General features: G+C 36.1%; 1 protein-coding gene across 1 annotated transcript in view; it reads left to right on the forward strand.

Moving 5' to 3' along the window:
* Positions 1-4,070: 4,070 nt before the first annotated feature.
* The window catches only part of LOC118762692, a 25,182-nt gene continuing 4,986 nt past the window's right edge, over positions 4,071-24,266 (forward strand). The window contains exons 1-2 of the mRNA XM_036501670.1: positions 4,071-4,083; positions 4,666-4,774. Coding sequence (XP_036357563.1) covers positions 4,071-4,083; positions 4,666-4,774 — 122 coding nt within the window. The remainder of the gene's footprint in view (positions 4,084-4,665; positions 4,775-24,266) is intronic.

Genomic DNA, 24,266 nt, shown 5'->3' on the forward strand with positions numbered 1-24,266 from the left:
TAAACAAACCAGCACTAGTTATTAAGTAATGGTGGGAGACAAACACATACACAAAACACCCTTGTTTGCATGGGTCAGATGGTAAATTTTCAACAAGTGGATGCCCTTCCTGTTACCAACCCTCACTCTTACCCCCAAACTTCACTGTTTCCATCATGTAATGTGGGTCATTTCACTTTGTAATAAACAGGAATTTGTCAGAATGCCTCCAGGAAAATGAAATGACCAGTTTCTTCTCCGCCCCTCACTCCTTCCCCTGCTCCTACTCACACTGTCACACCTGCCCCTAACTCTCCAAAACAACCATCCTCACTGGTATCCATCACCATCCCTATCACATCACTGACTCCTTTACCTGCACCCCTAGTAATATTATTTACTGAATCTCCTGCTCTCTCTGTCCTATCCTGTATATTGGTCAAATGGCTGACCAGTTCACAGAGCACCTCCGAGACATCAGACTCAACAATGACACCCTGGTCTTGTGCCATTTCCACTCTACCAGTCATTCACTACAACAGTTGTCTGTGTTTGGACTGTCTTTGCACAGGGGCCACCCAGACTCCTGCCTTCACCATGAACAAGTATTAATTTTCTCTCTTCATTCCTTTGCACTATATGGGCTCAACTCACTACTTCTCTACATCTGAGACCAATCCCCACAAGGATTGCGGCGCACCTCCCACATCCAACTTCCCCCTCCACCTACATACCTGCATACCACCTACATCTGTACCCTCAACCCCACACACACGCCACTATACAAACACCCATACACAATGTTCAACTCATTACTCACTTCACACACCATTACACACACACCCACAAACACCTTACCACTCCACACACACTAGCACTGAACACTTCTTGTCTGAACACAGACAATATATACACATATACACAACACACATAGACAAAGATAACTTTCACCCACAAACATGCACTACACACATGCACACTATTTCATCACAGATACACACACACACACGTGCACACACCACCTGCTACACACAACACATACACACACACACATGTTAGACCCACTCACCCCATTCACACACACACATACACTAGACTAACTTTCACCCAATCACACATACACACACATGTTTGCACACCTTCATTCGTTGGGGTCACCATTACGTTTACTGTTATTATTATTATTATTTTCTCCTTTTCATTCAACTTTTTTTTCCAAATATCTCACCATTTTGGACTGTTGAACTCTGCACTTTTTCTCTCTCAATTGTTTTCATTCTCTCCCTATTTTTTACCTCTTAATCCTTTCTGTCAGAGAGCACAGTCTCAAAATGTAAAAGACCTTTCCATTTTTCCCGAGCGTTAAAAACTAATACACCTTTCTTCATTTGTTTTCTGTAAATTTGAACTATATATATATATATATATATATATATATATATTATATATATATATATATATATATCATCATCATCATCATCATCATCGTTTAACGTCTGTTTTTCCATGCTAGCATGGGTTGGACGATTTGACTGAGGACTGGTGAACCAGATGGCTGCACCAGGCTCCAATTTTGATCTGGCAGAGTTTCTACAGCTGGATGCCCTTCCTAACACCAACCACTTCGAGAGTGTAGTGGGTGCTTTTACATGCCACCAGCATGAGGGCCAGTCAGGCAGTACTGGCAACGGCCACAAAAAAATCTTTTTTTTTTTTTTTACATGTCACTGGCACACCGGCACAAGTGCCAGTAAGGCGATGCTGGCAATGATCACGCTGGAATGGTGCTTTTTGCATGCCACTGGCACGAACGCCAGTTAGCCACTCTGGCAACGATCACGCTCGGATAGTGCTCTTAGTTCTCCACTAGCATGGATGCTAGTCATCAAATTTGATTTTAATTTCGATTTCACTTGCCTCAAAAAGTCTTCGCAAGCAGAGTTTAGTGACCAATGAAGGAAAGGCATGCATAAGTGAACTGGTTACACCCCTGGCTTAGGCCACAAGGTTATGGTCTCACATATATATATATATATATATATATATATACATACATATATAAAATATATGTATAAAATGTAGCCGTAGACACCATGCCAAAACAGACATGGAGCTTGGGCAGCTCTTCAGCTGGTCAGCTCCTGCCAAATTGTCCAATCCACGTCAGCATGGAAAATGGGCATATATATATATATATATATTATCATCATCATCATCATTCATTTAGCGTCCGTTTTCCATGCTAGCATGGGTTGGACGGTTCAACTGGGGTCTGGGGAGCCCAAAGGCTGCACCAGGCCAGTCAGATCTGGCAGTGTTTCTACAGCTGGATGCCCTTCCTAACGCCAACCACTCCGAGAGTGTAGTGGGTGATTTTATGTGCCACTGACACAGGTGCCAGACGAGGCTGGCGAACGGCCACGCTCGGATGGTGTTTTTTATGTGCCACCGACACAGGTGCCAGATGAGGCTGGCGAACGGCCACGATCGGATGGTGTTTGTTACGTGCCCGCAGCACGGAGGCCAGTCGATGCGGTACTGGCTACGGCCACGTTCGGATGGTTTTCTTGTGTGCCACCGGCACTGGTACCACAAAGATACAAATTCCATTGATGTTCATCTATTTTGATTTGTTTTGATTGATTTTCACTTGCCTCAACAGGTCTTCACAAGTGTCACAAGAAGGAAGGTATGCACAGGTGGACTGACTACGTCCCAGGTAGGGGCCACGGGTTATGGCCTGACTAGTCTTGCCGGGTCTTCGGAGGGTGTTTTTATGTGCCACTGACACAGATGCCAGATGAGGCTGGCGAAACGGCCACGATCGGATGGTGTTTGTTACTTGCCCACAGCACGGAGGCCAGTCGATGCGGTACCGGCTACGGCCACGTTCGGATAGTTTTCTTGTGTGCCACCGGCACTGGTACCACAAAGATACAAATTCCATTGATGTTCATCTATTTTGATTTGTTTTGATTTGATTTGATTTGATTTGATTTATATATATATATATACATACAATACACACACTCATAATTTTATTTGAAAGCTGGATTACCCTTTAGTCATACTACATAGCTTGATGATTTTACAATAATGGTCCTTCTTCAAATGATGATTGTAATACAACTTAATACTTTGATTGATGAGATGACAATGACACACACACATACATAAATACATGTGCCTATGTATGCATATATGTACATATAAGGCATCACAATGTATGTTCACAGATATGCATAAATATTAAAGAAAGGCAGAAAAAATATTTAAAAATCAAGAAGAATTTTATCTCATCATCTCTTCACATTTATATTTCAAATAATAATAATTTATATTTCCTTATCTGGATATTTCACATGCATCCATTTGTCTAATCATGACATGATATATATTTGTTTTATGCACACTGTTTATCACACACACTAAATACAATAACAAACATTCTCTACATATTTACCAATCTGTTGTATCTAGCTAACACTATGTGTCACAAAGCATCCCACAAGGATCTGCTATCACAAGTGATAATCATATATGAAAGGGAGAAGATTTGACATGTGAAATCGTTTAACACCTCTTAAATACCTCAATATTGACCTTGTCATGACAAACAGCAGCTGCCATTAAGTAGAGATACTTCTTCCATCTTTCTCTGTGGAGAAATACTATGGGATCCAGCATGTATATTAAGATTGTTGCAAGGATTGGAGTGAACAAATCCTTGTGAATTACTGACATGGCAGTATTCTGCAGAGGTGAAACTTACTTAAATACTCTTTCAGTTTAAGGGATTAATCAGATAAAGAGCAGATGTATTTTACTTGGTTTTCCCATAAAACTGGCCTGGTGTCTTGGCAAAGGAGCTCTGGCACAAGTCTTCAAACTAAATATGGGGGATAAAACAAAAAGCTATTAATAAAAATATTCAGTATGCATGCATAAAGATGAAAATCAAATACATGAAACATATTAGATTGGATGCATACGTAAAGATAAAATCAAATGACTAAAGAGAAAAAGGAATAAATCAGATCTGAGATAAATTTTAATATTTTAGAGCCTCTCTAGGGGTATATGATTCAATTATGTTAACTGCAGGTATTTTAAACCTTTCGCAAACATCATTCATGCTCGAATACAACAAAATTTTACAATATTAAAGAAGAAAAACAAAACAAGAAAGTGAGAAAATGAGTGATGGAATATATGGGGATTAAAAAATAATGTTAACTTCCAAAATGCGGTCAGAATTCACTCTTTATTCATAAAGCAATACATCACAAACAGCCTTGAATAAAATCAAGAAAAGGGAAAAGAATAACAAACTTGAAAAATAAAATGAAAATAAAATCAAAGAATATAGAGTCAGAAACTTCTCTGCACTCAAAATACATGAGTTGAATCATTGGCTTCTTTCCCACCACACAACACACTCAAGAGCCATAAAGTTAAGTTCACTAGTCACCCTAAATAGGTTAATCAACCCAGTAAAAACAGGCTTAGGTATTAAAACATATTTGATCCTGTTATTTTTAGAGACATAAAAGTAGTTTGACTCCAGTATGGAATAATACTGGGACAGTCTCATAGAACAGTTCTGTAATATCTATGATTAAAAAAAAGAATAGGTTTTTACTCTTTCCAATTTGAGATTATGATTTTTATCTCTTTATCACAAAGTCACTACAGCTACAAGTATTAGCCTTTGCCAATACCATACTCCCTATTCAGATATTGAAGTTATTCTGCATCCTAGAAAATTTCTCTTGTTTTTCCAAAATGCAGCCAGGTAAAACAAGAATGGAGAGATATTGTTGGATATAACTATGGGTGCATTTAATAGGGAAGGATTGTATGCACTTATTGCTTTATCTTTATAATTTGTGGTATAAAAGATTCCTGATTAGAGGAATTTATCATGAAGATGGATAATTTTCCTTGTGATATATGAATGGTATGATATAGATAGAATAATTATTTCATTCTTTAATGAATTAGATTAATAGTTTGCTGTCAATGTTACCTTTCAAAAGTTAATTTTCTAGACCAAAGCATTAAAGTTAGCAGCTGGTGAATATTTTTTTTTCCTATCACAAACTTAATGAAAGGTTATTTTATATTAATATGACTTGCAATCATATCCACATAATATTTTCTGTAATTTAGTTTCCAATTTTATCAGTCATATATCATCTTTATCTCTAAATGTAGCAGCTTTTACAAAAATTTTGGAATTCTGCAATGAAGCATTTAACTGTCATAGATTTTTCAATGAGATAGGATATATACTCAGACCTTTACCTCCCAAACAGAAATAAAAATTGGAAAATTGTGGTATAATCCAGTTTTCAGTTTCAATGATTGAAAAAATATAACTAAGATGTTTCTCAAGTTAGTTTCATTTCCTTTTACAGAGAACATAGACATTAAAATCTTTTAAAATATCTGCTTAAGTTTATTACACTTACAAAGTTTCACAACTCTGAATTTCTTCAAACCAAAGCATATGCCACACAATATTTTGGCATCTCTAAACACTTAAAAACGTATAAACTCTTATTACTGCCCAAGTAAGGAAAACTTCCTCATTAGCTCTTTAGGCACTGGAGTGGCTGTGTGGTAAGTAGCTTGCGTACCAACTACACGGTTCTGGGTTTATTTCCACTGCGTATCACCTTGGGCATGTGTCTTCTACTATAGCCTCAGGCTGACCAAAGCCTTATGAGTGGATTCGGTAGACGGAAACTGAAAGAAGCCCATCGTATATATATATATATGTGTGTGTGTGTGTATGTATATGTTTGTGTGTCTGTGTTTGTCCCCCAACATCGCTTGACAACCAATAGTGGTGTGTTTACGCCCCTATAATTTAGTGGTTCGGCAAAAGAGACCAATAGAATAAGTACTAGGCTTACAAAGAACAAGTCCTGGGGTCGATTTGCTTGACTAAAGGCAGTGCTCCAGCATGTCCACAGTCAAATGACTGAAACAAGTAAAAGAGTAAAAGAGTATATAGTGTGCAAAGTTGAGCTGAATATTGAATATCATGCAAAATTTTACATTGGAGCACTTAACTGATAGGGCACTATGGAGAAGGTGTCTGAAAAATAATGAGTAGAGAAAATGGATGGAAGGAAGGAAGGAAGGAAGGAAGGAAGGAAGGATGGATGGATGGATGGATGGATGGATGGATGGAGGATGGATGGATGGATGGATGGATGGATGGATGGATGGATGGATGGATTATCAGTTGGTTGGTTGAATGGATGGATAGATGAGTGGATGGACTATCAAACTGGCTAAATGAAAATTCTTACTAAACCATCCATCTAACTTCATTAATTTTATTTTACAGTAATTAATTTTTTTTACAACTCCTCTTTCAACTACATCTGATTCAACTGATCATTTTATTTACATAGCCAATAATTTTTCCAGGTTATACAGTCTTGTACATTTCCTTTTTGAAAATTATAACTCCTTCGTTTTTATTTTACACTCACCTCTTTTTTACATTTCTACTTTATTTCTATCCATTACCATACTGTTAATCATATTCTTTTATTTTCATGTATTAACATTCACACATTTTCTTTTAATTTCATGTTTCATATTTATCTTATTGCATTCCTAAGCTAGCATAAGTTTTTTCTTTTGGCTTTTGATTTTGTTTTTCCTTTACATTTCATTTGGTATTTTTGTACACCTTATCCAAACTTGTAATCTTTTCTATTTCTGTTTAATTTCAATCCACTTTTCCTGCCATATAATCATTTATATTCTCACTTCAGTTGCAATATATTCATTCTCACATATTTTCATTAAATTTGATTTCACATACTTTATTTATGTTGCTCTTGATTTTATAATTCCATGTTTCAACATATAAGATATTGTTATCAGTTACAACTTATAATTTATACACATATTACATATATTAATATGACACTATTCAGTAGCAGTCAATGTTTTCTTTTTATAAATATCCATGTTTTATATTCATCTCTTTTTAACAAGTATAAGGATTACTTACAACATATAAGGATTCTTTGCATGAAAATAAATAAGCATCATTCTTCCCTAATGTATTGTTTTCCTGGTTGTTTCTGAAACATGTTTTTATATTTATTTATCATGCCAGCATGGAAGGCGGACATTAAACGATGATGATGATGATGATACATTTTTCATTTACAAAATTTTATAATGATTATTGTTATCTAAAGATTTTATAAGTGTATATATTTCTGCACTTTAATATACCTAAGACTTTATTTGCCAGAATACCAAGGTTCGTGGATTTTTAAATCTTAACCCTCATGTTGAACTCAATATATCTATATATCTATATAGCTACTCTAAACATTAATTAGCTATTTTTAAAATATATCAAAAGACATATTTTAGATCCAATTTTAATATATGTGTATCTCTCTCTTTCTCTCTCACTCTCTCTCTTTCTCTCACTATATATATATATATAGAGAGAGAGAGAGAGAGAGAGTGAGAGGTTATGAGAGGTAATAGTGTCAGTAAGGTAATAGTGCCCAACGTAAGTCATATATCAGCATGTGTATATATAAAATTTTTTTTCAGAATGAGATAAAAATCCAAGGCTGTGAAGATTTTAGAACATTTATAAATAGAAGGTCTTACAGCTGTTTCCAGGATATTTACCATATTCCTTCATCGGAGACGGCGTGAGAAAATGGTTAAGCAGTAGTTAATTTAGATAAAATATGAAATAGAGAGTGAAGTGAAGGAATGAAAATAGATGTGAGATATGCAAGGATATTACATTTGTAGATCCATTATTTAGGCAGAATGGTATACATATAAGATTTCAATACCTTGTGAGTAAAATCCAATAGTATCTAAAATTGGTCATTCCAAGTGTAGAGTTTGTACACAGTGCTAATGAATCAAGAATTTCATTTAAAGTGTACAAATACTATACTTGGAAAGACCAATTTTAGATACTATTGGATTTTACTCACAAGGTATTGGAATCTTATATGTATACCATTCTGCCTAAATAATGGATCTACAAATGCAATATCCTGCATATCTCACATCTATTTTCATTCCTCCACTTCACTCTCTATTTCGTATCTTATCTAAATTAACTATTGCTTAACCATTTTCTCACACTGTCTCCAATGAAGGGATATAATAAATATCCTGGAAACAGCTGTAAGACCTTCCACTTATAAATGTTCTAAAATCTTCACAGCCTTGGTTTTTTATCTCATTCTGAAAAAAATTATTGAAATGTTGAGCTAAGTAAAATTGTAGTAATGGCCAGTGCTGGTGACACATGAAATGCACTGATGCTAGTGACACGTTAAAGACACTTGCGCCTGTGACATATAAAAGACATCCAGTGCACTCTGTGAAATGGTTGGTGTTAAGAAGGGCATCCAGCTGTAGAAGACAAGCCAAAACAGACTGGAACCTGGTAAAGCTTACCATCTTTAGTCAAACTAACAACCCATTCCAGTATGGGAAATGGTCACTAAATTATGATGATGATGATGATGGTGATGGTGGTGGTGAAACATTTTATGATGTGGACAATAAAGATGAATAAAAGAAATTTAATACGATACAGGATTTATTGAAATTATCTACTTTGAGAGAAAAGTAAACAAATACTCTGTAACGATAACAATCAATGCCAAATGAGAAGGTGAGATAATCTCAAGAATCAAGAATTTCTCCAAAATTGATTGGCTATTGAGGAAGAAGATAATCTGATTGTCTGGATACAAGGAAGACAGCCATAGACACTTCTTTGTCATAAAATCACCAGAACAATACTTGTTCTACCTTTACTCCAACAAATATGAAACAGATATTAACCATATTTTGTAGTGAATAATGTTACCTCAAACTGTAAATAGGGTTATCTCTTTGTGTATCTTCAATTAAAAGTGTATTAGCTGGAATTACAAGAGTCACAGCTCTTTTAAATTTATCCCCTCAAATTGTAGCCATATATTTGTATGTGTAATCACTGAAAGGATTACATCTGAGCCCAGTTTTTACATACACATGATAGTTTTACAGGTGTGGAGGGGGATATTTTTACTTTTAATTTGATTTTATGTATCTATTTTATTTTATGTATTTATTTATTTATTTATAAATGACACCATATTCAGTTGCTCCTAATACATTAAAAATATTCTCAGTGAAAACAAAGCTTATTTTCATTTCATTTACCAATAATTTAAAACTTTCTTGAGAATAATTTTCAATATATTTAATAGAATTAACAATTTCAATCATATATTTGGTCATATCTTACCAATCTAATTTTACTTTTCCATTTTATCTGCATATACACGTAGCATGGTACTATACTGTTGATTCCAAAAATATGATAACAGCCAAAAATAGTTTTCTTTTTACAGCTTTCATTTGTCTGTTACACAATATATATATTTTTTTAATTACTTACCAACCTTGGTTAAAGCTTTTTCCATTCATACACATCATCACTGTCGTTGTCATCGTCATCATTGCTTTTATACGGAGCAGATAAAATTTGAGGCAGATTTTCTACGGTTGCATGCCTTTCCTGTCACCAACACTCATCTGTTTCCAAGCAAGATAATACCTCCTCATGGATGAACATGCTTACACACATGATTGGAAATGAAGGACTCCACTACTATGACACTGATACTTTCTTAAAACCATGTCAAAACAATAAGACACAATCACACATAAGTTGCCACACAGTAGGACAACCCAGAACCATGTGGTTGAGAAGTAAGCTTTTTTACTACACACACACACACACACAAATACACACACACACACACACACACACACACACATACTCACACACACACACACACACACACACCACACACACACACATACACACACACACACACACACCACACACACACACATACTCACACACACACACACATACACACACACACACACACACACACACACATGCATGCAGGCATCTGCAGTTAATGATCTTTCACTTTCATCAGTTTCGGATTTTCAAATCCACTCACAAGCCTTTGGTCAGCCAGAAACAATAGTAGAATACACTTGCCCAAGGTATCACACCGTGGGACCGAATCCAAAATCATACAGTTGGGAAAGAAGCTTCTTGACCACACAGCTGTACCTGCAGCTCCAATTTAGGTAAATTAATTTCTTTCATGTCATTAGAAATAGGGGGATTAAACTTCATGAGTGTTTAAATAAATCCCTATTACACATGTAAGTCATACAGTTAATTAGTTTAAATATAAATATTGATTGAATATTAATTTAAATTCAGCTTTTTACAAAAGAAAACTGACTTATCACACTATAAATAGTTTGAACTTTTATGACTTTATTGCTAAAATTAAAATCTTTTTAAAATAAAATAAATTGTTTACACATTGCACTAAAATAGCTCAATATTATCTTTCAAATACCACTTTGTCACACTTTTTCCTAGTTATCCATTCCTAAAGGAAATCTTTATCTTCAAATTTTAAGAGCTTTATTTTCATAATTCTATAAACTGTTAAAAATAATTCCTGAAATCACATGAATATTAAACTCCTCCCTCCATAGTTGCAGGCAAGGCTGTGTAGTTAAGAAGCTCACTTTGGAACCCTGTTGATTCAGATTCAGTCCCACTATGCAGCACTTGGGTAGGCACCTTCTATGGTTCTGGGCTGACCAATACCTTGAGTGAGTTTGGTGGATGGAAACTGTGGGAAGCCCTTCATGTGTGTGTGTGTATTTTGGCTTTGTCTCCCACTACTGCTTAACAACCAGTGTTGGTTTGCTTTAACTAAACAGTTCATCAAAATATATCAACAGAATAAGTACAAAATTAACAAATAAGTATAAGTACTGGGGCTGATTTGTTTAACTAAACCCTTCAAGGCAGTGCCCCAGTATGGCCACAGTCCAATGAATGAAACTAGAGATGAAAAATTTTTTAAATAAAGAACACACGCACACACACAGACAGACACAGACACACACACATACGTACACACAAACACACGTGCACACAATCTCCACCGAACATCACTCCATATATGATTATATATCACTATTTCTCACCCCATTAACCATATTTTTTATACAATTCCATTCTCACCGTTCCTTTTGTCTTTTTCATTAATAGGCATTTATTACCTTTCATCCTTCCACATGAATGAAGGCAATAAAATAAATACCAGGCAAGTACTGAGGTTGACTTAGTTATCTATTCTCTTCACCTCAAAATTTATGGAGACTTGTGTCTGTGGGAGAAATCAATATTTGGATATTGGTGTTTGAACAACAATATTTGAATATCTCTGTTTGGCAGTAACAACAATGGAAAAATTTTCCTAGGATGCCTTTGGTATGTAGAACATATACAAACATATGTAGTTCATCTATTGTTGTTGATGATGACCAAAGATAGCACATGGGAGAAGACAAGGCATGCTGTATCTGGCTGTGGCCAATCAGTCCAATGTGTGCTCAGAAGGCTCTGCCACAGCTCAGGTATAAGTGGTCTGCTGGGACTGAAGGTGAGGAATTGGCTCTGGGATTGTGCAATTTGTGTCTTCTTCATGTCTCTGCAATCCTGTTCTGTCTGTTGGTGCAGCTTTGCCAGGCAGGTTCGTCTTGCACTTGCATTTCCCAAGTGTCAGTGTTGACCTCTTTGGTGTAGAACATACAGTTAAGTGCAGACTAATATAATTCATGTAGTGAACAAACAAATAAATGTTTAATATCCCCATAATGGATCTCACTCCATAATGAAAAAAAAATCATTTGCATTACTAACAATTCTTACCAAGAAATTCAAATGAGTCAACTATGAAATTAAAATTGACAAAACGTTAAATAGGAACATGCAGTGAAGAATCAGTTAAATCCGTGGTAAATACAATAACTCATGTATTTTGATCTTATTAGACCTCTTCATTGACACAGTTTTTATTCTGAGTTTAATTCTAATTAAGTGGTGCACTGTATTACATGTTGTAATCGATGCATAGCTATTTAGCCCAATTGTTTGGACAACAGATTTGGGCAGAAATATTTGGTTAATGGTGTTGGGATTGGACATCTGTTTTGGAAAGTAATATTTTATTTGGAGATCAGTTTTGAACTGTGACCTTGGACATCTGTTTTGAACAATGATGTTTGGACATCAGTGTCAGAAAGTTATGTCTTGACATCAATTTTTGACTGATGCTAGGATATCAGTTTTGACAGTAAACCTTGGATAACAATTTTGAACAATGATACTTGGACATTAGTTTTAGAAAGAGATGCATAGGCATCAGTTCTGGGCAGTTATCTTAGAATACTAGTTTTGAATAACAAAGTTTGGATAGCAGTAGTGACACTGGTGCTCGAACAGCAGTCTCAAACAGTAATATTTGAACATCAGTTTTGATGAGGATGCCTGGACATCAGTTTCAGACAGTGATACTTTGACATTAATATTGGACAGAGATATATGAACTTCAGTTTTGACCAGTGATGCTGAGACATTGGTTTTGAACAATGATGTTTGGATATTAGTTTTGGACAGTACTATTTTGTTATCAATATTTGGGCCATCCTTAAGGTGGCAACTGGCAGAATTATTAGCATACCAGGAAAAATGCTTAGCAGCATTTCGTCTGTCTTTACATTCTGTGTTCAAATTCTACCAAGGTCATCTTTGCTTTTCATCTTTTTGGAGCTAATAAAATAAATGTCAGTTGAGCACTGAGGTCAATGTAAGTAACTTAACTCCTCCCCATGAACTTGCTGGCCTTGTGCCAAAATTTGAAACCAATATTTGAGCCATCCAATCATGCAATCCCAAATGAACTGAATCCCCTTTAAAACCCACCCAGCACTCAATGTTCTGCAGTGTTCACTAACATTGCCTTTATCTTCCAAGTTCAAACTTTGGACATCAGTATTTGAGCAATAATATTTGAACAGTCCAAATAGTAATGTAAAAACATATTTTATTTATTTTATATAAAAAAAAACAGGTCAGGTTAAAGGGATGTTGCAAAACCTAAAACTCACAGTGGGTCCAGTACAACACTGACAATATGTCCAAATATGTGCTTTCGAAGATGGATAAAAAAACTAATCAGTAATGTCTAGACATATTTTTGTTGGTTTTTTTTTTTATATTTGGTATGTGTATTTTTATATCATGTAATAAAAAAGATCTGCCATACATCAGCCTAGATAATTCACCATTATCATCACCATGATCAATAATCAGAACTGACAGACTGACAGTTTGTATTTTATTTTTTAATCAAAAAGCTTGCAACCATATGCTATCACGTGTGCGTATATGTGTATATACTTGTTTATGTGTGTATGTGTATGTGTGTGTTTTAATGTATATGTTCAATTATGTAAATTTGTGTGTGAGTGTGTGTGTGTATGTGTGATTATGTGTGTAGATGTATATGGAATGTTTACATCTTTCAGATGCATACAAAGAGAAAAAAAAATGTATGGGAAAAACAAATGCTGTTGACATGAGTTTCCTTTAATCATAGCAGCTTTCAATGTTTGACAAAATGGTGAAATATAAGTCAAACAATAAAAAAAATAAAAAATGAACATAAACATATCTTTTAAAAAATCTCATACATAAAAGTGAAATAAGAAAGGAAAAAAATTAAATATGGATACATACTTATACTTATATGTATATATATATAATGTGTGTATAGAGAAAGTGAGAGGAGGAGGAGACAAAAAGAGAGATAGAAAGAATGAATGAAAAGATAGGAGGAAAACTGTGGTAAGACATTATTTTAGAATATTTTCAAAATATATGTCAATATATGTATGTATTTACATGGGTGATAATAAATATATATATATGTATACACACGCATATATATGTATATGAATATATATATATATATATATTATATATATATATTATATATATATATATATATATATATATATATACATATATATATATATATATATATGTGTGTGTGTGTGTGTGTGTGTATGTAGGAGTGGCTGTGTGGTAAGTAACTTGTTTACCTACCACATGGTTCCGGGTTCAGTCCCACTGCATGGCACCTTGGGCAAGTGTCTTCTACTATAGCCTCGGGCCGACCAAAGCCTTGTGAGTGGATTTGGTAGACGGAAACTGAAAGAAGCCCGTCGTATATACGTATATATATATATATATGTATGTGTGTGTATATGTTCGTGTGTCTGCATGTGTCCCCCCCAACATCGCTTGACAACCGATGCTGGTGTGTTTACGTCCCCTTCACTTTGCAGTTCGGCAAAAGAGACCGATAGAATAAGTCCTGGGGTCGATTTGCTCGACTAAAGGCGGTGCATGGCCACAATCACATGACTGAAACAAGTAAAAAGTAAAAAGTATAAAAGTAAAAAGTATATATCATCATCATCATCATCATCATCATCATTTAAGCAGACGTTAAACGATGATGATGATAATGATGATATATATATTGTGGCACTCCGTTGGTTGCAATGATGAGGGTTCCAATTGATCTGATCAATGGAACACCCTGTTCATGAAATTAACGTGCAAGTGGTTGAGTACTCCACAGACACATGTACTCTTAGTGTAGTTCTCAGTGAGATTCAGCGTGGCACAGAGTGTGACGAAGCTGGCCCTTTGAAATACAGGGACAACAGAAACAGGAAGAAAGAGTGAGAGAATGTTGTGGTGAAAGAGTACAGCAGGGTTCGCCACGCCCCCCTGCCATAGCCTCGTGGAGCCTTAGGTGTTTTCACTCAATATACACTCACAACACCCGGTCTGGGAATCAAAACCATGATCCTATGACCGCAAGTCCACTGCCATAACCACTGGGCCATTACTCCTCCACTATATGCATATATACATATATATATATATATATATATATATATATATATATGTATATATATATGTATATATATATATATATATATAAATGTAATATGTGACAATTACTCCGAATTTCGGATGCCGAGATGGAAATCCACACCGCCATCTCTTCAGTTATCTGGCCATCAGAAAAATCCGATTTTTCCAATGGCCGGATAACTGAAGAGATGGCAATGTGGATTTCCACCTCGGCGTCCAAAACTCGGAGTTTTATCATGGTTACCAAATAATTGTCACATATTAAATTTACAGATAAATTCCTCTATTTACATAATATCGAGGTCTCTTTCTTTTTTTTGTTGTCTTACCATTTTTATCAATATATATATATATATATATATATATACATACGTATATATATATCTATATATATATATATATATATATATATATCATCATCATCATCATCATCGTTTAACGTCCGCTTTCCATGCTAGCATGGGTTGGACGGTTCAACTGGGGTCTGGCAAGCCCGAAAGCTGCACCAGGCCAGTCAGATCTGGCAGTGTTTCTACAGCTGGATGCCCTTCCTAACGCCAACCACTCCGAGAGTGTAGTGGGTGATTTTATGTGCCACCGACACAGGTGCCAGACGAGGCTGGCAGACGGCCACGCTCGGATGGTGTTTTTTATGTGCCACCGACTCAGGTGCCAGATGAGGCTGGCTGACGGCCACGCTCGGATGGTGTTTTCTTATGTGTCACCGACACAGGTGCCAGACGGGGCTGGCGGACGGCCACGCTCGGATGGTGTTTGTTACGTGCCCTCAGCACGGAGGCCAGTCGTTGCGGTACTGGCTACGATCACGTTCGGATGGTTTTCTTATGTGCCACCGGCACTGGTACCACAAGGATACAAATTCCATTGATGTTCATCTATTTTGATTTGGTTCGATTTGATTTGATTTGATTCGATTCGATTCTCACTTGCCTCAACAGGTCTTCACAAGTGTCACAAGAAGGAAGGTATGCACAGGTGGACTGACTACGTCCCAGGTAGGGGCCACGGATTATGGCTTCACTAGTCTTGCCGGGTCTTCTCACGCACAGCATACTTCCATAGGTCTCGGTCTCTAGTCATTTCCATGGTGAGACCTAACGTCCGAAGGTCGTGCTTCACCACTTCGTCCCAGGTTTTCCTGGGTCTACCTCTTCCACGGGTTCCCTCAACTGCTAGGGATTGGCACTTTCTCACACACATATATATATATATATGTATGCATGTATGCATGTATGTTTGTATGTATGTATAAGTATATATTCATTCACACACACACACACAGAAATACAGATATATGTTTTCATAATATGCTTTCAACACTTACACACATGCATCCATATATATATAGAATCACCCGATATATTCACTCACATATACATATGCATATATAATGCATGCAAACATACTCTAAAATATGTATACAAATAATTACTTATCTACATGAGATCTTACCTTAAGTATGCATTGCACTTATAAGTGAAAGAGAGAAAGAGAGAGTGGGAGAGGAAGGGGGAGGAAAGAGGAAGATGAGAAAAACAGAGAGAGAGAGAGAGAGTGAGGGAGTGAGTAAGTGAGTGTGTGCGTGGTGTGTGTGTGCATGTGTATGTGTGGTATTTGCACAGTTAAGAAACAGGAATTAAGATATATTTATTTCTATGCCAAGACAATAACAATAATCAACAATAATGGAAAACCTTTGCTCAATCCAATCATGCAATAGAAATGAACTGAATTCTCTTTGGTACGTGCACTCAGTGCTTTGTAGTGTTCAGTGACAACCCTTAATGTTCTGAGTTCAAATTCTGCTGTGGTTTTGTGTTTATCTTTCATTCCTTCTGGGTCAGTAAAACAAATACTGGTTGTATATTGAGAAAGAATTAAATCAATTGTGATTTATCATTCCCTTCTTTTGAAATGTATCTTTGTATACAATTAATAAAGGAAGAGAAGCATAGAAATATTATTATTATGATTATTATTATTATTATTATTATTATTATTATTATTATTATTATTCAGTAGTTTTATTTTTATAGCGTGCTTTCACTTCACTACCGAGCGCAGCTCTGTGTGCCTTGGGTATGTGCTGTGATTTGTTGTGATGCTCTGATGGTTATTGTATGGAAAGTGTTCTGCGTAGGATGTGTGCAGTGCCTAGTAGTGCAATTTTCTGTATGTTATATGTGTTTGTAAGTCCTGGTGTTTTTGTTATGTATTTGTCTGAATATTTTTTTATCATGCCTAATGCACCTACTATGATAGGAATTGTTTCTGTTTTCAGATTCCACATTCTAGTTACCTCTATTTTCAGGTCTTTATTATTATTATTATTATTATTATCATTATTATTATTATTATTATTATTATTATTATTATTATTATTATTATTAAGGCAGCAAGCTAGCAGAAGTGTTAGCATGCCGGAAAAATTGCTTAGCAGCATTTTATCCATCTTTACATTCTGAGTTCAAATTCTGCTGAGGTCAACTTAGTCTTTCATCTTTTCAAGGTTGATTAAATAAGTGCCAGTGAAACACTGGGGTCGATGGAATCAACTTATCCCCTCCCCCAAAATTACTGTCCTTGTAGCAAAATTTGAAACCATTATTATTACTACTGCTGCTGCTGCTACTACTACTACTACTACTATTATTATTATTAAGATAACAAGCTGGCAGAATTCTTAGTATTATTTCATCTATCACTATGTTCTGAGTTCAAATTCCATTGAGGCCGACTTCGCCTTTCATCTTTTCAGGGTCAATAAATTAAGTACCGGTGAAACACTGGAGTCACTGGAGTCGCTGTAATCAACTAGTCAACCCCCACCCCACCAAATTTCAGGCCGCATACCTTTAGTAGTGGTTAGAGTGTCGAGCTTACAACCGTGAGGTTGTGAGTTCGAATCCCAGACTGGGCTGTGAGTTGTGTTCTTGAGCAAGACACTTTATTTCATAATGCTCCAGTTCACTCAGCTGTAGAAATGAGCTGCATAAAGGTCCCTGAATAAGGGTTGTTTAAGGATGTTGAAAGAACCACCCATGTTTCCAGAGGTGAATTATTCAAACCCCAAAGAATCCCTCTCAACACATGGCTATGATGCTCCCCCACTACTTCTGCTCGTGATCAGAGATGCACATATCGTCAGCCACTAAGGGACATCCTCAACTGGTTAAAGTCAAACAAGTGACAAGCAAATCTGTGGTATTGAGCAGAATACTTGCTGTAGCCCATCTCTTATACCAAGACAAAACAATTATTATTATTATTATTATTATTATTATTAATATTTAAGAAAGATTGTGAGAAGGCAGAATTCTTAACATGTCAGACAAAATGCTGAGTGACATTACTTCTGACACTTTACATCTTGAGTTCAAATTCTGCTGAGAACGACTTTGCGTTTGATACTTTCAAGATCAATCATCAATCAAATATGGGCAGTGTGTGGGATGTAATGGACTTACCCCTTCCCTCAAAATTGCTGGATCTTGTGTCAAAATTAGGAAAAATTATTACTGCTATAGTAGACACTGATGAAAGGTAAAATGGTAGAATGGTAGCAGCAGTGATTTGGCTGAGTCATTGGAATGTCAAATAAAAAGTGTTCATCCTGAATTCAAATTTTACCATATTTAACTGCCCCTTTAATCCTTTCAGATTGAATAAGTAAAGTACCAATTGTGGATGGTGATTAGAGGTATTGCCAGAATTTCAGATGAGATTCCTTGCAGTATTTGTTCTGGTTCTTTGTGTCCCAAGTTCAAATTCTGCCTAGTTATTAATGGCTACAGTCAATTAACCAACAACGTGAGGGGCTTGTCTTACACTTTATTTGGCCAGTGTAATCATGTAGGCCTACAACCAGGATAAATAAACCAGCAACAGTAGGCTCCAGATTCATCAAGCAATGGGTGAATGAAAGTCAACTGGAATGACAGAACTGGAGAGGAAGGAATTAAATGCTTTGCAATATTTAGTTATATCATTTTAGCTTCTCAGTTCAAATCCATGCTAGAGTTCATTTTACCCTTTAACCTCCTGGGGTTTATATATGTGTGTGTACATACATGCACATGTGTGTGTGTGTGCATGTGTGCACGTGAGTGTGTGTGTGTGCATGTATGTGTACACACACACACTCATATATATATATATATTATATATATATATATATATATTATATATATATATATATATATATATAATATATATATAGACAGAGCAAGGCAGAAACAAGGAAAATGCCACTTATATTTGAACACTATACAAATATTCCTTTAAAAAAACATTTCTTTTAATTTTTCTAAATTTAATTATTTAATCGTTACAGTTGAAAAGGTCTCGAAATGACTGAAACCGGTACTGAAATGTTCTTTATAAAATTATTTTAGAATTTTCTATTTTGACTTATTTTTTCATATATCTTTATATATAAAAGTGAGGTTGTGTGCTGTCTGTCTCCTACGATTTAGATTCCTAACTACTCCCACATTTTGCGGTGCAGTTTAACCAAAACCGGGTATCTTATAGTCGTGATTCATATCGAGCGCTTCTGGGTAGTAGTGTGCGTCTACGATGAGTCTACAATTTAAAAAAAAATTTACCATCAATTTTTCCCATTTTTAATGCATTTTTGGCATATATAAGGGAAGTAACTCTCTAAAAATTTATTATTAAATCTCAGAACGTAAAAAGCTACAGTAACACCCCCTCCCTTTGTGGTTAGCCATATTGAGATGGCTATTATACTTTACATCTCTAAAAATGCTTATATAGTTATTTCCCTTACAAACCTGAGCAACGCCGGTCGATACTGCTAGTATATATATATACCATTATCATCATCATATATATATGAATATATATATGTATAAATATATGGTTCAGAAATATACCAAACATGCAAAAAACAGAGACAGGTGAAAGAATCAAACTGGATGTACTAGTCTGACACTCCAGAAAAATGGAGGAAGTTTTCAATGTTTCAAGATTTTGCTCTTCTACAAAAAGAAATAAGGAGAGAAAACAGATGGCGAGAGGAAAAAAGTGTCTGATTTTATAATGTTCTATCTTGCATACATATCTATATTACACACACACACAGACACACACACATGCACTCATGCATGCATGCACACACACACTTGCACACATGCACACACATACATGCACACATGGACACACATACACACACACACACATATATGATGTTACACTGACACTCAATTCTAGGTACACTTATCAAAACAGTCAAAATGACTGTAAAATATTGAAGATGATTATGTGAGCCCTTCTCTTTGTAATGAAATGCTGATCACTTAATGTGGATGGAGCATGTGGAAGAAGGGGGCCCGGGAAGACATGGAATGATGTAGTGAAGACTGTAGTATGCACTCAGTACATATGTACCAAGAAATAACGCTTGAATACAAATATTTAATAACATCATCATCATCATCATCATCATCATCATCATTTAACATCCACTTTCCATGCTGGCATGAGTTGGACAGTTTGACTGAGGACTGGCAAGCCAGGAGGCTACACCAAGCTGCAATCTGATTTGGCAAGGTTTCTACAGCTGGATGCCATTCCTAACACCAACCACTCTGAGAGTGTAGTGGGTGCTTTTTAAGTGCCACTGGCACAGGGGCTATTCTAGTGGTACTGGTACTGACCATGCTTGAATGGTGCCTTTTACGTCCCACTGGCAGGGTAGTCAGTCAAGCAGCACTGGCAACGACCACACTTAAATGGTGTTCTTTACATGCCACTGGCATGGGTGCCAGTCAGATGGTACTGGCATCAACTATGACAATGATTTCAATTAAATTGAACAGGTCTTCTCAAGCATAGCCAGGCAGTACTGGCAATGACAATGCTCAAATGATGCTTTTTATTTGCCACTGGTACAAGAGCCAGTCAGGCGGCACTGACAATGATCACATTCAAATGATGCTTTTTACATGCCACTGGCATGGGAGCCAGTCAGGTAGCACTGGCAACGACAACACTCGAATAGTTCTTTTTATGTGCCACCGGCACAGGTAAGTCAGGTGGTACCAGCATCAGCCAAGACAATGATTTCACTTAACTCAACAGGTCATCTAATGATTGAAGGGTACTCTCAAATGGGCTGGTTATGCAACACTAGCATTGGCCATGGCTACAATCTCACTTGGCTTGCTGGGTCTTTTCAAGCACAGCATGTCCCCTCTTAGCAAATTTCAGGCCTTGTGCCTATAGTGGAAAGGATTATTATTATCTTTACTATTCAGTAGTTTTATTTTAACCACGTGCTTTCACTGCACTACTGAGCACAGCTCTGTGTGCCTTGGGTATGTGATGTGGTTTGTTGTGGTGCTCTTATTTTCACTGTATTGAAAGTGTTTTATGTAGGATGTGTGCAGTGCCTAGTAGTGCTATTTTCTGTATGTTATATATACTTGTAAGTCCTGGTGTTTTTGCTATGAATTTGTCAGAATGTTTTTTTATCATACCTAATGTGTCTACTATGATAGGAATTGTTTCTGTTTTTAGGTTCCACATTTGAGTTTTGAAAGTTTCTCCATTTCTTTTAGAGAAACATTGTCATCTGTTGGTATTGACACATTGGTTAGAAAGCATTTTTTCTTGGTGATCTCCAACAACTATAGCCAGTCTATTGGCCTTAATTTCTCTGTGTGTATTGGCATATCCCAGGGTATGGTTGCTTTCTCATTTTCTGTGACCTTTTCTGGCATGTGCCTATACCATGTTTTTTTTCTGTTGTTATTCCATAGTGTTGGCATAGCTTCCAGTGTATATAGATCCCAACTCTGTCGTGTCTGTGAATATATTCCTTTAAAGTCAGGATTGGCAGCCAGAGACAATATGATTTATTGTTTCTTCTCCATCACCACATATTCTGTAGTTATTATTATTATCATTATTATCATTATTATTATTATTATTATTATTATTATTATTATTATCATCATCATCATCATTGTTATTATTATTCATTCATTCATTCACTCATTCATTCATTAAACAAAAACAGTTTGGAGGACTTATGCAAGCCCTACCTTTTTTTTTTTTTGTACCAAATGGTGATAAAGATGTAGTTGATGCACAGTTTGAAATGCAAGATTTCAAGATAAAAGCCAACAATACAATATACATTAACAAATTAAATATATATATAAACCACCACCGACTGTTTACCATTACTAGAATACATACCCCCGAAATACATACCAGAAATCAAAAAACAAAAAAAAATCACTGAGGTAAGTTTCAATGCCCACAACACATCCTGAGAGAAAAAAATTACAGATAATACTAGAGGTGATACAATAGCATAACTATATAACTGTGTGTACATTTTAAACAACCCACACTTACATATCCATTTCTTCACCAAGCTAACTGCTACAACTCCTCCTCAAATATCATCTTCTGCTTCATACACCTAGCTACCACAATCACATGGCAAACAGTACCCCTCCAACTTTCCTCTGACCACTGCACCCATCATCATCATCATCATCATCATCACTGCTACACATTCACACATCAATGAACAAAGCGAAATCACTTTCAGAAACTTAAAAACAAAACAAAAAAAAAACAAAAAGAAAAGAAAAGAAAAAACATCTCGGTGGAAGCGTTTCTACCAAATGACAGAATTACAGTTCACAGAATTCAAACAACACCACAATCACCAACAGAAATACTGCAGTAGACACACTCGACGAAATAATTGAAGAATCATCCAAAAACAAAAACAAAAAAAAAACGACATTGTGATTATGACGAGGATGGAGACGAAGGTGATGATTGTGGAGTTTATGAGACGGAGAATGGTGATGATGATGATGATGAGGATGGGGATAAGGATGCTGATGATGGTGATGGTGAGGATGATGATGATGACAGCAACAATGACAACAATGTTGATGATGAGGATGATGATGATGAGGATGATGATGACGACGACAATGACGATTATGATGATGCTGATGACAATAGGGATGGTGATGGGGGTTCCTGTTGTTTTGCACTTCTCTAATTCTGATAATCTTAATGCTGCAGAGAATCAATGCAGTTGCATATGATTGAAAATTAATAATAGCTCTTGCAGCAGCAGCAGCAGCAGCAATATCAGCGACAACAGCAGCAATACCAGCAGCAGTATCATTGGAAATGGAGTTTACAAACTGATTGTGCTAAACACAGAAAAAGATGGGAGTGAAAGTGGGAGGAAAAGACGTGTATGGGAGAGAAAGTAAGAGTGAGGCCGATATGGATACGAACATAGAGAGAGAAGTGAAAAGAGAAAAGAAGAGATTTCAAGGAGGTGTAGAGAAGGAAAGAAATGTAACAGAGGAAATATGGAGAGAGAGAGAGAGAGAGAGAGAGAGAGAGAGAGTGGAAGAGAAAATAAAAGAAGGAAACTGAGAATGAATGATAGACAGACAGATATATTAGTAGCAAGATAAATGGTGACAGATTGTGACAAATATGTAGAGAAGGGCAGGGAGCAGAATGGAAAGAAAGAGAGACTGAGAAGCAGATGGATAAGAAGATAATGAAAGAGGAGAGAGACAGATAGACAGATAGACAGACTGACAGAGAAAGTAAGAGACAGAGAGAGGTATATACAGCAACAGAAACTTAACATATAAATGAAAAAGACAGGGAAGGAGTTGGAAATATAAAGAGAGAGAGAGAAAGGAACATAATAGGAGAGAAAGAGGAAAAGAAGACAGACGTAAATATCAAGAGGGAGATGGACAGAAAAATATAGAAAGTGTGATAGAAGGAGAAGAAAAGAGAGAAAAAGAAAGAGACAGATGGACAGTACACACACACACACACACATAAGTATATATAGAGAGAGGGGGGAGAGAGAAGAGGTAAGTGAGAGAGAGAAAGTGGTAAATAAACAGAGCAACAAGAAAAGAGGAAAAGAGAGAGAGAGATAGACAAACAGATAGAAAGACAGAAATAAACAAAGTGAAGGCGGTGATGGGGGTTGATCAATGTTGTAGTTATGATAAATGAGGACTACATCCTCAATACACACATGCATGTGTACACATCCATGCACGCATTCAAAACAGCTACAAGAAGTGTGTACTGTCATGCATGCACATGCACACACACACATATATATATATACACAAATATATATACACACATACAACATGCAACAGATTCATTTCAAAATTAATTACATGATCATGCACACAAACTATGCATGTGGAAAGACTCACATGCATGCATACACCTACACACATGCATGCATCTGCATCTATACATGTATACATGCGTATTTATCCATGTGTGTGTGTGATATTATACCCTC

This window comes from Octopus sinensis, linkage group LG3 (genome assembly GCF_006345805.1).
Source record: "Octopus sinensis linkage group LG3, ASM634580v1, whole genome shotgun sequence".
NCBI classification, from domain to species: Eukaryota; Metazoa; Mollusca; class Cephalopoda; order Octopoda; family Octopodidae; genus Octopus; species Octopus sinensis.